Source organism: Podarcis bocagei (assembly GCF_964188305.1).
Source record: "Podarcis bocagei genome assembly, chromosome: 8".
NCBI lineage: Eukaryota > Metazoa > Chordata > Lepidosauria > Squamata > Lacertidae > Podarcis > Podarcis bocagei.
The window spans coordinates 93,607,809-93,624,885 of record NC_138133.1 but is presented as its reverse complement, the minus strand read 5'-3'; the positions used below and the strand labels follow the sequence as shown (position 1 = coordinate 93,624,885).

Below are 17,077 nucleotides of genomic sequence, written 5' to 3'. Positions count from 1 at the left end.
GGGCATCCTACCCACTGCTCCTTGCTGCTCAGCTGACCATTCACTCTAGAAAGGAAGAGAAAAAGCAGAGGCCTCAGGAGAGAAGCGCTGGTGGCAGCACCCAAGGCCAGGAGGCTCCAGCTGGGCACTCACCTGAGCTGCTGGCATCGTTGAGTCTGCAGGTGCTTCCACCATCTGGAGTCTGGAAGGACAGGGCAGAGCGGGATCATTCCCTGCCTGCCTGCTCCCCGCCCCCAGGACATAAAGCGCCCCTTGCCCGTTCCCACGTGGTTGGGGGGGGGAGCAGAGCATGCGGTGGGAGGGGGAGAAAGGGGGTGCAGAGAAGAGCAGGCAGGAGGCCCCAGAAGCAAGAGAGGAATTCCAGTGCCCCTCACTCAGCCTCTGGGCCCCCTGCCCACCCGCCAGGCAGAGGGACAGAAAAGCAGGTCGGGCATGAGGTGGGGCCAGGGAGATCTGGCAAGAGATCCCACCAGAGCCCATTAGGTATCTTGTGTGGTTCACATGCTCCCTATCTGTGAGGCCCCCAGACCCCAAGACACTGCTGGGAGGAGGGCCTCCTAAGGGCAGGCCCTGCTGGCCAACTGGTCTCTGGAGCCTCCAAGGAGAAGGCTGGAAAGGCAGAGGGGCAAGGCAGGCAGCAAGCGGCCCCCTTGCCCCCAGCGCTGCAGAGCCAGCCAGATCATGAGCCAGGATGAGCTCAGCAGCCTAAGACCACTGCCAGGCGGGATCCAGCACAACACCTGCCTGGCTTGGGGGTGTCCTGGTGGCATGGCCTGGAGACGGCAGGGAGGGGGCCAAGAAGCCACTACAGGGCAGCCTGGCCTGCCTGAAAGGTGTCTTCAGCAGCCTCTCCCCCCTCCCCTCAACAGGCCTTGGAAGGAGGGGCAGCAGGGTTCCCACAAGGCCTGGCACTCTGCTCTGGGTTGGGGGCAGCCTCCAGCCTAAGCCCCAGTGGCTGCCAATGACCCCCAGGACTCTACGCTCCCCCACCAGACCCAGACTACCAGTGTCAGACCCAGACTACCAGGGGGGGGGGTGTTCCTGACTGCCCCCACCACATACAGCTTGTACCTGGATTTCATAAACTGGTTTGGAAGAAGGAATGGCAGCAAATTCCCTGTAGAGAAACTTCTTTTCAGGCACAGACTGGAGGGCCAAAGGAGTGGCAGAAAGAAGGGAAGAGGCAGAAAGAGAGAGGGGGAAAGAGGATGAAGGAGCATGTGGGGAAGCAGGGGGGGAGGCTGGGGGGGCAGGCGGGGCCCTTCCTGCTGCTCTTCTTGGCAGGCTGCAGGGCTGGACTGGGGGGGGGGAATCAAGGGGCTCCCTCATGAGGTTTCCCTGTGGCAGCCATCTTCCCACCTCCTCAAGGGTCTCACTCCCTAAAAGACCCCCCACCTGCCCTGGCCAACGAGTGCAGCAGCAATGAGGTCATGCCTGAGGCCCACAGAATGCCCCCCTCCCCAAAGGGGGAGGCTGGCTGTGCTGGTCAGGGCTGGAGCAGAGACTGGGTGGGGGGAGTCAGAGAAAGAGGGAGCACCAGGGACCCCCCAAGACAGAGGAAACAGTGTGGGAAGCAAGGAGGGAGCCTTCTGGGCCACGGCCAGGCGCCCCCCGGCCTGAAGAGCTGCAGGGACCTCCATGCTCACAGCCCCCCTCCTCTGAAGCATGACTGGCGCTGGGTCCCCCTCCTTACCAGCCTGCCTGGAGAAGTCAGGATCCGGGTGCTGTAGTCTGAAAGAGAGACAGGATTTGGAGAGAAATGAGAGTATAAAATGTGCAAGGGGGGGGGGAGACATCGAACCCATGCCTCCTCTCTGAGCCGCTGCGGGTTCCCCTTCCTAAGCCAGACTGCCATGAAAGAAGGTGACCTACCCTCCAGGGGGGTGGGCGAGGGGGTGGGGGCGGGCGAGGGAGACTCCGCCAGCTGCTCCAGGGTGGACCTCTTCTTGCCCTCCTTGGACTTGGCAATCACCATCTGGGCCTTGAGGGCATCCTGCTCCAGGGACTTCATCCTGCCAGGCGGGAGAGGAAGAGAGGTTGGCGCACCTGGGGGGGGCTGGCAAGACAGGCGGAACAACCGTCACCCAGGGCAGGGGGGACATTGCAGGGCCCTCCTCACTTGGCCAAGGGAGGAGCTGCTGAGTAGAGTCGCCCCAAAGGGCAGTGGCAAGGGAGGGAGGAAGGAGGGGTGCAGGAGGAAGACCACAGCCCCCCCCCCATTGCTGCAGAGAAGGCAGAAACTTGGGCGGAGGCTCTCAGGAGCAGATCTGCCCCGGCCTGGTCTCTTGCTTGGCAAACACGCCTGTCCAGCGCAGGAGGAGCAGAGGAGGCAGAGCAGGGACTCTCCAGTGGCGGCACCAGCCAGGCCTTCAGCATAGGTGTGACCCAGCTGCCCCTCTGGATGGGGGGGGGCACCTCTGGGGCTGTGCAGGCCCTGGGGTGTAGGTGGGGTTGTGTGGAAGTTCTGCCAACCTGGGGTGGCCCCCTGGCCCAGGGCTTCTTGTGGTGGTGGCGGCGGCGGTGGCAGCAGCAGGGCCCTGCCCCCCCAGTGCCTGCTGGCGGGCTTGGTAGAGCCTCCTGGCCAGATCCTGCTCATACTCTTTCATGCTCTCTTCTAGGGTGGAAGAGCTGAGGAGGAGGAGGAGTAGAAGGGAGGCGCCGAAGACGTCCCGACAGGCAGGAAGATGGCAGAGAGAGAGAGAGAGAGAAAGAAAAGGAGAGGGAAGGAAAGGGTGGGCAGGAGGAAGAGGCAGATGCCAGCAACGAGGGGGGGGGGCGGACCTCACCTGTCCTGGTCAGTGGAGAAGAGGGCAGTACCCCTGCCCCCCCAGATCACAGACCAGGGAGTCCCACCAGGTGCATGCAGATGGGTTGAGGGGGGCAGGAGGCAGGGGCTGCCCTGGAGAACCCCACATGCACAGCCAGCCATACTGAGGGAAGGGGACTCCAAATGGGGTGGGTTTCTGAGGGGCACAGTCACACAAGGGGAGCCCCCCCTTCCCGATACGGGAGACAAGGAAGGTGGTCCAGAGCCTCTTCCCAAGACACCTCCCAGCCTCTCTCCTTCGGTGCCCGGCTGGCATCAGCAAGTGGCAGGGGGGCGAAGGAGGGGAGGGATGCCAGTTCAGGGTCTTTATCAGGGGTGGGGCTGCCTGAGGTCCCCAGAGCCCTGTGGAGATTTGGAGGTGTGGCTCAGGGCACGGCCGCCAGGCTGAGCCTCTTGCAGAAAACCAGCCTCTCTGTTCCTGGGCTGCGTTCGCCAACCAGACCCTGAGCAGCAATGGAGAGGAAAGAGGAGAAGGCCTGGGAAGCGAAATGGGGGCCACTTAAGGGCAGAGACTGAACTGAGCGGCGAGTAGACGAGGCTCCTCGTCCTGCCGCAACAAGAACCAGAGGTGGACTTGAGAGGCCGAAGAAGGGCCCTTGGCCCCCTCCAGTGCGGACTGGAGCTGGTGGGGCAGCTGTCCTTCTGGTGATGGCAGCCGCCATGGCATCTCGCCCAGGAGAGCTTTTCTGGGCAGCCTCAGGGTCTTTGCAGATGAAGCAGCTCTCCTCCCTTCAGACTGGGGGCTGCAGGCGGAGCAGGGCCAGCCGATCTCTCTTGGCCCCCTGAACAGCCTGAGGATGCGGACAGAACCCTGAGAGGCAAAGGAGAGCGGCTGGCTCCTCCTCTTCTCAAATCTCTGGACTACATGAAATGTTCCATCCTTGGGCAAAGTGCATGGCAGCTTCTCGGTGGAAAGGTGAACTTTGTCCTGTGCAAATAAGTGCTTTTTCTTTTCTTTGCTAGGACTTCTCCCTGCAGAAGCCATGCTGGTTCCATTTCAGCAAGACTCGTCCTTCTATATCCCTGGCAATTATATCTTTAACAATGCCTTCTGGATAAAAAAAAAATTCCTTCCAGTAGCACCTTAAAGACCAACTAAGTTAGTTCTTGGTATAAGCTTTTGTGTGCATGCACACTTCTTCAGATACACTGAAACAGAAGTTGCCAGATCCTTCTATATAGTGAGAAGGTGGGGAGGGGTATTACTCAGAAGGGTGGTGGGAATTGGAGATTGGCAGATAGCAACTTCTGTTTCAGTGTATCTGAAGAAGTGTGCATGCACACGAAAGCTTATACCAAGAACTAACTTAGTTGGTCTTTAAGGTGCTACAGGAAGGAATTTTTTATTTTTATTTTGACTATGGCAGACCAACACGGCTACCTATCTGTAACTAATGCCTTCTGGAGCCAGTTTTTCTGGAAGCAGATGTTACCAGCATGTAATTCATCATATCCTCTCTTAGAAACCTTTTTTAAAAAAATCTAATGACTGGCCGCTTTCCAGGGCTGATCTCGGTGACAAGAGGTTTGGGGTTTTTTTGTGTGTTTTTTTAAGCTTACCAGCAATTTGAGATTTGAGCACTTTAACAACTCCTGGGTGAGTGCTATCTGGACCCAGTGATCTGTCAGTTTACTTCATCTTTAAAGCCTAGAATTTTGTCTCTTGTTACCGCTATTTCTCTGTTCCTCTGACTCCCTTCTGGTGAAAGCTAGAAAAAGTGGGGGAAAGAAATGAATGATTCTGAGACACTTTGACTTAAAATAAATACTGGATTGATATTATCATGGACTGAATGTTTTAAGTAATCTTTTTTCCCTTTTTTATGCAACCAGCAGATAGAACATTTCTTTCCCTTTTGTCTTTTATATTTTCTTTTGCTTTTATCTCTCTCTCTCTTCATGTTTTTTCTTTTCTTAGTCTTCTTCATGTTCTTTCTTCTTTGGAGCCGCATGTTTGGGGACTTCACTAAGGTCCAGGGATTGTGCATTCATGGAGGTGGGAGATGGTTGATGGAGGGTCCTGGGCGGGAGACGGGAAACGTTGGTCTCCCAGCATGAGAAGCTGGGAGAAGAAAGGGAGGCCCCTCAGGGAGAGCGGAGAGGGACGGCCACCTTCTCTGGGTGGTGGGGGCTGACAATTACCGTCAGGAGCAGGCTGTGTATTTCTTTGTAGTTGTCATCTTATTGTATTGTGTAAAAATTGACATCTGTCCACTTTCAAAATGTTGACTCAGGTTAAACTTGTGGTCCACTAAGCCCCTTGGTCCTTTTCCAAAATATTACTGGCAATGTATTTTTAATCTCTGTTGGAAGTGGCTGGGGAAACCCAGCCAGATGGGTAGGGTACAAATAATAATTTATTATTATTATTATTATTATTATTATTATTATTATTATTATTATTATTAGCCAGGTGTCTCCCATCTTACATTTGTGCACCTGATTCTTCCTGTCTAAGTGCAGAACATGACATTTGTCCCTACTGAAAATCATTTCGTTAGCTTGGGCCCAGTTCTCCAATCTGTCAAAGTCCTTTTGAATCCCGATTCTGTCTTCTGAGGCATTAGCTGTCCCTCCCAGTTTGGTGTCACCTGCAGTTTTGATGGGCATCACCTCAATACCTTCATCCAAGTTGTTTATGAAGAATTTGAACAACAATGGGCCTAGGACAGAACCCTGAGGCACCCCACTTGTCACTTTTGAGGGGTATGTATCTTAAGAGCATGCTTCTTTCTTAATTTTTTTCATCCTCTTAATGGGGTCTGCTCCTAAGCCAGCCATTGGGTCGTATTTCAAATGAACCTTTTAACTGGCAGAGAGAGAGTTTCAGTAGTATTTTATAGACGTTTCGGAAGTGATTAACGGAGGCCTTGCTGGTCTTTGCCCCAGGGACTGACCTCTAGGGCTACTGAGTGGTGCTGGGGCACGTTTGTGGTTCTTCCGCTCCCAGGTCACTCACCCCATCTGCCCAGGTCCTTTGAAGATACCTCCATCCCACAGCAGGGGAGCAATCCTTCCAGAGCATTTGGAAGTTAATTCCTGTTACTGTATGTTTCTTCCTCAGAGATAATACGATAGACAGTAGCTATGTTCATCACCACTTAATTGCCTCTGCCGACAGCGTCTCGACAGAGGCAACTAACCAGCTATGATGCCTCCCCGGAAGTCCTCCTCCAAGGGTGTGTGATGCGGGGCTGCCACCTCCTCAAGCGCCTTGCCCAGGAAGGGACCACTTGTCACTTGCTAGTATTTGCCTAACGCTTCTGGGTCCAGGGAGGTCTTATTAAGTGGGGAGACATCCATGCCTCCTTTGACCCCCAGCCAGCCCCTGCGGCTAGTTCTAAGAGGCCAAGATGGGCAGGGGCCAAGGCTGGCCACACTTCTTCAAGACGCTTGTCCATATCCTCAGGCTGCTAGAATCAAAACTGACGCAGTGCAGAGGGAGTAGACAGTGTGCTAGATGCCGCTGCTAGATTGCTCTGAGGTGGCATCCCTCTCTCCAAATCTGAGTCATTTTGTTCCTCAAATGCCTGGCAGGGATCTTGTGGCTGGCCCCCGGGGGTGTCAGGGCAACGGTCTCTTGGGCAGGGAACACAAGTCCATTCACCACTCAGAAAAGCTTGGCCACACGGCTACTTGTGGAAGCCACGGTGGTGGTGAAGTCAGATTTCTTTGCTGCAGCCACCACCACACGGCAGGTGCAACGGTGCAACTTCACCTGTTTTGGGTCAGGCTAATTTACGCCACCCCAACGCAGTGGGTGCCCCACCCTGGCAGGGCAGAGCAGCTGCCTTCTGCCCAAACCTCACCAGGGAATGGTCCATGCAGGATGACGGAGTCCCCCACTCCCCCTCTGCCAGCTGTGTCCGGGAGGTGGGCAGAGTGGGGAGGGATGGGGCATGAACCCCACCTGCATTCTGTTAGGACTGGGGGCAAGGCAGTGGGGTGAACATTCAGGCCACAGGGACCCACGGGAGAAGGAGCCACAGAAGCGGAGCAGAGGCACCCATGGTGGCCCCGTGGCCCCCCCACACCCCATCTGAGGACCCCCGGCTGGCCATGGGGCGAATTCAAGGCCCACTCTGGCCTGATCCAGCAAAGGCAACCGATGAGCAAGGCAAGCAGCTAAGAAACCCAACATGCTGTGAGCTGGTGCTCCACAGGCCCCTTCAGAGACCATGCCTGGGGGGCGGGAGAGGGATGCTGCCCCTGCCCACCCCTCCCCACCTACCGTGCTGCTCGCCACATGGCCCTCTTCTCGGCTTCCAGCGCCCGGCGCTCGGCTGGGGAGAGCTCCTTCCTCTCCTGGGCGCTGAGCAGCTCTGGGCTCTGCATGCGGAGGCGCTCCTGCTGTCGGCGCTCGGCCTTCGCCGTCCTGACGGGGGCCCCAGGCTCACTGCCACCTCTGGGGTACACGGGGCTCAGCCTGGCAGGAGAGAGCGTGGCTCAGTGGGGCAGACCCACCCTCCCTGCCCCACAGGCCCCACCCTCCACCTGCCCTCCCATCTTACCCAGCCATGGAAGTGGGCCGCACCTCCGGCCTCCGGCCCTCCTCCAGGGAATTCCTTTGCGAGGAGCCATTCTGCCTCTCCGGCTGTGGGAACCTGGCAGGGCACAAAGCTCTGTGAGCCCCAGCCAGGGCAGGGACCGGGGGGTGGGGAGGGGCCCAGAGACCAAAGGGGACCCCTGGGGAGAGGAGTCCGCAGGCGGATGCTAGAAGCCCCCAGGCCAAGCGCTGGGACTTGGGAGGGCAATCCCAGGGCTGTGGACGGAGCAGGGAGAAGGCTGCTCTTTGCTTAGGGTCCTGTCTGTGGGCTTCTTCCCACCAGCATCCCTGGCTGGTTCCTGGGAGAAGGGGACGCTGGGCTAGAGAGGCAGAGCACACCTGCACTCTCCGGATCGAGCCCTGCCCCCTCCCCGGCCTGGGCACAAGCGCAGGGGGCGCGGCACGCAGCTCACTCACCAGGGCGTGGAGGGCATAAGGCTCTGCCCATCCAGCTTCTCCACTTTGTACTCCACGCCCTCAATGAAGATGCTGGAGGGGACGTCTGGGGGGCGTCTCTGCCTGGCGGCCTCTTCCTCTTCCTCCTCCTCCTCTTCCTCCAGCAGCTGAGCTCGCTTCTGCTGCAGTTTGCGAGCTGCCAAGTGAGAAGCCGGCAGGTCAGCCTCCCCACAGCCCCCCAAGGGTGGAAGGACCCCGGCTGGGCAAGGGAATGTCTCCAAGAGGGAGCAGCCTCTGAGATCCAAAGATGAAGACAGGCAGCGGGGGGAATCTACCTGAAAAGCAGGAGGGGACTCCACCCCATGTCGTCCTCCTCCTCCCCACCAGGCCGGGGGCTGAGGCAGGGCGGGAAGAGTGGGGGGCCTTGGCCTGGCTAACCCCATGGCACGCACCTTCTTCCTCCTTCATCTTCCTCAGGTCTTCCTCCCCAACCAGCGACACCCTCTTGGGCGGCTTCTCGGCCGGCTGCTGCTTCAGCTCCACCTCAAAGTACTTCTGCCTCTCGCGGAAGGACCTCTGCTCTGGGCTGTGCAGGCCGCCCCCCAACAGTGGGGCCTGGCCAGGAGAAGCAGGGCCCCCCGCTCCCCTGAAACTCACCTCGGAGGGGGAGGGAGGCTGCTCTGCACTCTTCTGCTTCTGGGGCTCCTGAGGGAAGAAAGGGCAGGCAATGTATTGACTCTACAGGAGCCAGAACCTAGCACTAAAAGGGTATTGGAACTGATTCAAGAATTTGGACAGGTTGCAGGTTTCAAGTTGAATAAGATGAAAACCAAGGTTTTAGAGAAAAATTTAACTATGAATGAGAGAGAGAAGTTTCAGGAGGAGACAGGACTAACATTGGTTAAAAAAGTGAAATACTTAGGGGTTAACATGACTGCTAAAAATGTGAATTTATGTAAGGATAATTATGAAAAATGTTGGATTGAAGTGAAAAAGGATTTAGAAGTATGGACAAATTTGAAGTTATCATTGTTAGGCCGAATTGCTGTGATAAAAATGAATGTGCTGCCAAGGATGTTATTTTTGTTCCAAACATTGCAAATTTTGGATAAGATGGATTGTTTCAAGAAGTGGCAGAAGGATATTTCTAGATTTGTTTGGCAGGGCAAGAAGCCTCGAATAAAATTTAAGATACTAACGGATGCTAAAAAAAGAGGTGGATTTGCCCTGCCAGACCTTAAACTTTACTATGAATCAGCTGCTTTTTGCTGGCTGAGAGAATGGCTGCTTCTTGAAAACACTGAAGTGTTGGATTTAGAAGGTTTTAACAATGTATTTGGTTGGCATGCATATCTGTGGTACGGTAAGGTAAAAATACATAAAGCGTTTAAAAATCATATTGTTAGAAAAGCATTGTTTAATGTCTGGATAAGATATAAGGACCTACTTGAAAATAAAACCCCAAGGTGGTTGTCACCGATGGAAGTGAAGGCTCAGAAAAAGCTCAATATGGAGGCCAAATGGCCGAAATATTGGGAAATTTTGGAACACGAGGGAGACAGACTGAAATTGCAGAGTTTTGAAAAATTAAAAAATAGAGTGCGAGATTGGCTTCATTATTATCAGATAATGGAGGCATATAATTTGGACAAGAAAATTGGCTTCCAGGTGGAAAAATCAAAATTGGAAACAGAACTGTTAGAACCCAAACCCAAGATTTTGTCAAAGATGTATAACTTGCTGTTGAAATGGAATACTCAGGATGAAACGGTGAACTCTGCTATGATTAAATGGGCACAAGATGTTGGACATAACATAATGATGGCTGACTGGGAACAATTATGGACCACAGGTATGAAGTTTACGGCATGTAATGCCTTAAGAGAGAATATAATGAAAATGATATACAGGTGGTACATGGCCCCAGTCAAGCTTGCAAAATTCTATCATTTGCCCGATAATAAATGTTGGAAATATAAAGAGACTGAAGGTACATTCTTTCACCTTTGGTGGACGTGCCCAAGGATTAAGGCTTTCTGGGAGATGATCTATAATGAAATGAAAAAGGTACTTGAATATACCTTCCAGAAGAAACCAGAGGCCTTTCTCCTGGGCATTGTCGGCCAATTGGTGCCAAAGAAGGATAGAGCTTTTTTTTTATGTATGCAACAACAGCAGCAAGAATACTCATCGCAAAATACTGGAAGACACAAGATTTACCCACTCGGGAAGAATGGCAGATGAAAGTAGTGGACTATATGGAACTGGCGGAGATGACTGGCAGAATCCGAGACCAGGGAGAAGAATCGGTGGAAGAAGATTGGAAAAAAATTAAAAATTATTTACAGAAACATTGCAAGATCCAGGAATGTTAGAAGGATGTTGGAATGAAGCAATGTGGTTTTAGCAGAAATGATATAAAAGATTAGGTAAAAATTGATTTCTTAAGTGGTGAAACGAGAATGTAAAATTATAGTGGATTAAGACAAATTATTAGGATAAAAACTAAGCGGAAAGGATTTGCTGAAATATTTAATTGAACTAGAATACAAAAAAGGGAGGTGTGAGGAGGTCAGGGAAACAAGTAAATGAAAGATAAGACATGGAAAGATGGAATTGTTTTTAATTGTTTATATTTTCTTGTATTTTGTATTTTCTGCTCTTCTTTTTTATTTTTATTTTATTTTATTTTTCTTTCTTTTTTTGTAACATTTTTGAAACTCTAATAAATATTATTTAAAAAATAAATAAATATACCTTTCTGAAGAAACCAGAGGCCTTTCTCTTGGGCATGGTTGGCCAATTGGTGCTAAAGAAGGATAGAACTTTTTTTATGTATGCCACAACAGCAGCAAGAATACTCATCGTGAAGTATTGGAAGACACAAGATCTACCCACTCTGGAAGAATATCAGATGAGGGTGATGGACTATATGGAACTGGCAGAAATGACTGGCAGAATCCGAGACCAGTGAGAAGAATCGGTGGAAGAAGATTGGAAGAAATTTAAAGGCTATTTACAGAAATACTGCAAAATTAATGAATGTTAGAATGATGTTGGAATGAAGTTAAGTGGTTTTTAGCAGCAATGTTAAAAGGAATATGTAAAAATGGATTGTTAACAGGTGATAATCTAAAGTTATTATATTTTAAGATAAGAGATTAAGATAAAATCAAAGAGGGAAAGGATTTGCTGAACTAACTAATCTGAACTGGAATACAAAAAGGGAGGTGTGAGGAGGTCGGGGAAACAAGCAAATGAAAGATAAGACATGGAAAGACTAATCTGTTTTTTAATTGTTTTTATCTTGTATTTTCATTTTTATTTTTTTTCTTTATTTCTTCTTTCTTTTTTTGCTTATTTTTGTAATATGTTGAAACTTTAATAAATATCTTTAAAAAAAAAGATATAAGGATTTGTTAGAAAAGAAAACCCCAAGATGGTTGTCACCAATGGAAGCGAAGGCACAGAAAAAACTCAACAAGGAGGCCAAATGGCCGAAATATTGGGAAATTCTGGTGCAAGATGGAGATAGAATAAAATTGCAGAGCTTTGAAAAATTGAAAAACAAAGTGTGAGATTGGCTCCATTATTATCAAATAATGGAGGCATACAAAGTGGACAAAAAAGTTGGTTTCCAAGTGGAAAAATCAAAATTGGAAACAGAATTGTTAGATCCAAAAACCAAGAATTTGTCAAGAATGTATAACTTGCTGTTGAAATGGAACACTCAGGATGAGACGGTGAATTCAGCTATGATTAAATGGGCACAAGATGTTGAGACATAACATAATGATGGCTGACTAGGAACGGTATGAAATTTACGGCATGTAATGCCCTAAGAGAAAATTTAATGAAAATGATTTATAGGTGGTACATGACACCAGTTAAGCTTGAAAAAATTTACCATTTGCCCGATAATAAATGTTGGAAATGTAAAGAAACTGAAGGTACATTCTTTCACCTTTGGTGGACGTGCCCAAGGATTAAGACATTCTGGGAGATGATTTATAACAAAATGAAAAAGGTATTTAAATACACCTTCCTGAAGAAACCAGAGGCCTTTCTCCTGGGCATGGTCGGCCAATTGGTGTTAAAGAAGGACAGAACTTTTTTTATGTATGCAACAACAGCAGCAAGAATACTCATCGCGAAGTATTGGAAGACACAAGATTTACCCACCAGGGAAGAATGGCAGATGAAGTTGATGGACTACATGGAATTGGTGGAAATGACTGGCAGAATCCGAGACCAGGGAGAAGAATCGGTGGAAGAAGATTGGAAAAAGTTTAAAGACTACTTACAGAAATATTGTAAAATTAATGAATGTTAGAAAAATGTTGGAATGAAGTTATATGGCTTTAGTAGAAAGGTTAGAAGGAATTAAGTACAAATAGATTAATAGAGTATTAAAAGAAAAATAAGGTTGAAATGTGTTAAGATAATTATAGGATAGGAAACAGGGGAAGATGGAAAGGAATTGCTGAAATAATTAATAGAAGTGGAATACAAAAAGGGAGGTGTGAGGAGGTCGTGGAAATATGTGAAAGAAAGACAAGACATTGAAATTTATTTATTTATTTTCTCTCTCTTTTCTTTGCTGATGTGTTTTTAAATTGTTTTTGTTTTGTCTTGTTAGTTTAATGTTTTAGTGTAAGGCAGTGTCTTTGTATTGTTTTTTCTTTGTTTTTTTGTAGTGTTTAAATTGTTGTAAAAGCAATAAATATTATTTTTTTAAAAAATAAAGGGCAAGCAATGGCTGCATCCGCAAAGGGCACTCTGCCCCCCCAAGGGCCCCCCCAAGCCGCCCCTCCCACTCACCTCAGGCTCCAGGAGCAGATGCGGAACTGGGACAGCGGCAAAGGCCTTGTAGGCCTGCTTGGCGCTGACGGGGACGTCGCCTGGCGAGGGGGGCCTGGGAGAGCGCGGCTGGGGGCAAGAGGGCGCAAGTCAAGAGGGAGCACGGCCCCAGGCCAAGGGGGTGCCACGCAAGCCACCAGCCCCCCCCCATCAGCCCCAGGGCAGCAACTTACAGAGTTGTGGGTGCTGGAGCAGAGCTCGGGCTGCTGGAATGGATTGGGGCTGTCCCGGCCATCCGAGGTCCCCAGGGCTGGGGCTGGGCGCATGCGGGTGACAGGATGGATCACGCCCGGCTTGGTCTGGCACAGGGGGGGGGGGGGTCGGCCAGAAGAAAGGAGAGCAAACTCAGCCTCCAACCCAAAGGCAAGCAAAGGTCAGAGCATTGGCTACACAAGTCTGATTGACACCCTCTGATAACAAGGGACAAATTGGACAAAATGAATTAAAGCAAGATGTCCCCCAGCACGGGGGTCGCCCACAAACTTGTGTATCAAACTACCCCCCCCCCATTTCAGAGTCCTGCTGATGCCAAGACGGGCTGGGCAAGGCCCCCTGGAGGCAGCAGGCCCCAATGGTCACAGCCCAAGGCCCCCATGGCGCCAGAGGAGGCCAGGAGAACTCACCGAGGCCTTGCTTTCACTGGGGCTGGGAACAAAGTGGACGGCGGCAGCCTGGAAGGAGAAAGTCAGGAAGGCATTTGGGGGCCGGGAGGGGCGCTGGGGGCCCCCACCCAAGCCCAGGCACCTCCAAGCTGGCCCTGCCAGAACCAGGAGCCCCTCCCCAAACTTGCCCCACATTAAGCTCTTGCCCCCGCTCCCAAAAGAGACTCCACATCTTGAACTATGCTGGAAAGGCCCCCCATGATGCCACAAACTGGTTCCTCCTGCCCTCCCAGACTACAGCGAGAAGCCACTCTTGCAGAAGCAGCCAAAAAGACCAGCAGCAGCAGCCAGGGGGGCAAGTAGTGAGGGTCCCCTGCCCAGCCCCACAGAGCATCCTCCCCAAGCACAGCCTCAGCAGCCCCCCACCCAGGGCAGAGGAGGAGAGCGGGCACAGCACACCAAGGGGGCACTTACAAAGCGGGTCTCTCTGCCCACCAGGTGGGCTGGCCGGGGGGCAGCAGGAGGCTGGAGGGCAGCAGTGCCAGGGAGAGAACCAGAGAGAGAACCAGAGAGTCTGGCTGACTGACAGGCAGGATAGGCAGAGGAAAGCCCCCCCCCAACACACACCGCAGCCCCTCCACCCCCCTGCAGCACCCCTTACCTGCTGGCTGCCAGGAGAGTGGGGAGAGTCTCGCCAGGCGGCTCCTGGTTCCCCTTCCCCGAGAGGGCCTGAAAGGGAGAGGAAGGACAGCTGGTGAGCGGGGGGGGGGGGCAGTGGCGTTGAGGGACCCCAGGGTGCCCAGAGAGACCAGCCCCTCCCACCCCCAGGCAGAAGCCCCTTCCCTATGGGATCTGCCCCTCAAAAGGGGCTCTGGCGGGTCATGAATCTGCCTGATCTCCCCAGTTGGAGCCACAAACCTGCCAACACTCTTCCTCCACTCCAGCCAACTGCCCTCAGAGCAGCGCCAGCTCCTCTGCTGCCCCCCCCGCCATGCTCAGGACACCCCTCCCTCTAGTTTTGCTCCCCCCCGCTGCTGCGAAGTGCTGAAAGAGCACCTCTTCATTGGCTGAGCAATGCTGGAACTCTGCCCAAAGGCAGGGAAGGACAGCACCCTCCGTTCCCAGTGCAGCACATGTCTTCCTCTACACAAGCTCCTAGTCCCCATGATGCACATTATAGGAGCCGAACTCCTGAACCCGCTTCCGTGCCAGCTCCCAAGTGGCTGGATCAGTCACGCAGAGAGGGAGTAGTGTCAAGATGGAACTGTGCACACTGCAGAATCCCACCCTCTTTGGACACTCAGAATTACTACTTTTCTCCTGTTTTGCTGCCCACAGACACACAAAGAGGTTGACAAAACTGGCACAGCAAACCATGAGCACAAACTGTCAAAGCAGTGTCTGCATGTTAGTGGCCCTTCCAAGAGGGGCTCAGGGGCCCAAACGCTGCCCAAATGAGCCAGGCCCAAAGCAGGTTAGTAGCCAAGCAGAACAGGAGAGCAGCCAGACAGAGGTGCAGCCCAAAGACTCTGCCGGGAGCCAAGGGAGGAAGGGGCCGGCGGGGGCCCTCCTCTCCCAGCCCACGGCCTCGTCCTCCTGCCCTGCCAAGGCACGTCCCCACGGCAGAAGCTTGAGCTCGCCTGCCTGGTCCCCCGCTCGATTCCACTCCACACACACACACACACACACTTCCTGCATGCAGTGCAGAGCAGCTGAGCCCCCCTCAGGCAAGAGGTGGGGGGCGGAGAGGGTCACGGCCCAAACCTGAGCCTTGGCTGCCTTCTCCCCGCTGCCCCGGCATGCAGCAGAGGCACAGCACACCGCAGGCCAGGCCCCAAGGCCGCTTGCTTGCCTTGGTGCAGAGGCTGGTCTTCAGCACTCCCCCCTTGCCATAGCCAAGGGGAGGCCCCCCCAGGCACGCCTTGCCCTGCCGGTTGGCCAGCACAAAGGGATTGGCGCTGAAGGGGATGGGCTGTGAGTCCACCAAGCTCTCTTCCTCCTCCACCTCCTCCGCAGTCGGCAGGGAGAGGGCAGCCCCGCTGGGGGGGCCGTGGCAAGGCTTGCCTGGCCCAGGTCCAAGGGAGGGGGGGCCGGCAGGGGAGGCGCCCGTGGGTCCCTTTCCATGGCACCAGGAGGGGCAAGCTGAGGAAGAGACACAAGAACTGCGTTTTCAGGGGCCACGGCTGGTGGGGCAGCTCCCTGCTGTGTGGCCAAGGGGGGGGGGGACCCTAGATGCCTGCAGGGCCCACGGGGGGGGGGGAGACAGAGACCTGCCCAGGGGTGCAGGAGGGTGTGGAGATGCCTCCCTGCAATGCACAGGCATGGTAGGCCACATGCTAGACTGCCACTCCCAGTGCCGCCGCTGCCGCCACCAGCAGCAACCTCTGTGGTAACTGGCCTTGCTGACTGCCCCCCCCCACAAACCCCGTCTTCCCTCTGGGCACAAGCCAAAACCCAAGACGCAGCCACCGAACAGCCGGGCTCTGCTGCAAACCATCTGGGACATGTTTATTTTTAACACTGAAAGGCAGAAGGAAACTTCAGAGAAACAGAGAGGCCTCCAGCTACAGAAGGGGCTGGGAGTGCCCCCCCCGCAATACCCCCTCCCCATTTGATCCCAGCAGTGGTGGCGTCTCAGGATGGGACCAGAAGGAGAGGAGGGGGCTGGGAGGCCCCATGCCTCTGCCCAGGAAGCCCCCGTGGATGCAGGGAGGGTGGCAATAAGCCCCTCTGTGTTGGCCGGGGGGAGGCAGCCAAGGGGGCGGAGGGCCAAGAAAGACCTCCATGGGGGAGACAGGGCCACCTGCTCTGCTCAGCAGGACAGAAGGGCCTCTCCCTGCCACCCTCCTTCCGAAAAAACCAAGGGTCTCCGCACATGGACCCCTGTCTGGGACGCCCATCCCCTCGTCCCCCGCCATCCCTGGCACACCCAGCCAAGGGTGGGAGCTCCTGCCCTTTGGCACCCACCGCCTGCTGCACCAGGAGCAACATGGCAGGCTGAGCAACAGCCAGAGGGGCACAGCTTGCCTGCTCCCCACTGCCGCCGCCCCCCTGAAGGCAGGCACAGTAGCAGAGCACTGGCCCTGACCAAGCCTGAGGAAGCAGCTCTCCCACTTGCTGCTGCCCACCAGCTGCCCGCTCACTTGTGCCCAGAGGAAAAGCCCTGCAGGTGCCAGGAGAAAGAGAGAGACTCACCGCTCCTGCCAGCAGCCACAGACAAAGGAAGACCCCCCCCCCCGCCCAGCCCCTTCCTCCAACGCCCACCAGGCAAGCCCAAAATAGCCCAGAGCTGGGCTGGCTCAGGAATCTCAGGCAGATCAGATTTCCAGAGAAGCAAAAATGGCCCCCAAGCAGCCCACCTGCTCCCTCCTCACCCAGCCAGGCCAACTGGGTCTTGGGCAAGTGGGGGGGGGCAAACACCCCACTGCTCTTCATTGCTGCTGAGGGCAACCTCCAGCCCCGTCCCCCCAGAAGCAGAGTCCCCCCCCCCCACCTCGGTCTGCTGCCTGCCTCCCGGGTCACCTGGTGTTCCCATCTCTCTTCCCAACTCTGGGTGCTTCTCTCCTCAGCTTCTCTGCGCTCCCCCCCCCGAGAGCCGGCCCTGAAGCCAGCAGCTGCTTCGAGGGCACAGGACCCCCCCTCCAAGGGACAAGGTCTCCATAGCAGCTGGGGAGACTCGCCAGGGGCACCAATCCACAAGAGCCATCGCTTGGGTTGGCTGAAGGCAGAGGGAGCAGCCGAGGCTGGCTGGGATCCAGCCCACCCTTTGCCAAAGCCAGTGGATCCCCATCACTTACGCCGCGGCTGGCTTTCTGGAGGCCGCTGTTCGGCAGCGCTGCCAAGGTG

At 53.9% G+C, this 17,077-nt stretch overlaps 1 protein-coding gene across 1 annotated transcript in view; it reads right to left on the bottom strand.

Moving 5' to 3' along the window:
• SCRIB (scribble planar cell polarity protein) overlaps positions 1-17,077 on the bottom strand; it is a 52,840-nt gene that overhangs the window by 2,677 nt on the left and 33,086 nt on the right. The window contains exons 28-42 of the mRNA XM_081206094.1: positions 17,029-17,072; positions 14,975-15,373; positions 13,893-13,960; positions 13,253-13,300; positions 12,803-12,928; positions 12,591-12,698; positions 8,222-8,474; positions 7,791-7,965; positions 7,339-7,431; positions 7,059-7,253; positions 2,473-2,628; positions 1,873-2,012; positions 1,694-1,731; positions 1,072-1,146; positions 133-181 (exon numbers count right to left, since the gene is read on the bottom strand). Coding sequence (XP_081062220.1) covers positions 133-181; positions 1,072-1,146; positions 1,694-1,731; positions 1,873-2,012; positions 2,473-2,628; positions 7,059-7,253; positions 7,339-7,431; positions 7,791-7,965; positions 8,222-8,474; positions 12,591-12,698; positions 12,803-12,928; positions 13,253-13,300; positions 13,893-13,960; positions 14,975-15,373; positions 17,029-17,072 — 1,967 coding nt within the window. The remainder of the gene's footprint in view (positions 1-132; positions 182-1,071; positions 1,147-1,693; positions 1,732-1,872; positions 2,013-2,472; positions 2,629-7,058; positions 7,254-7,338; positions 7,432-7,790; positions 7,966-8,221; positions 8,475-12,590; positions 12,699-12,802; positions 12,929-13,252; positions 13,301-13,892; positions 13,961-14,974; positions 15,374-17,028; positions 17,073-17,077) is intronic.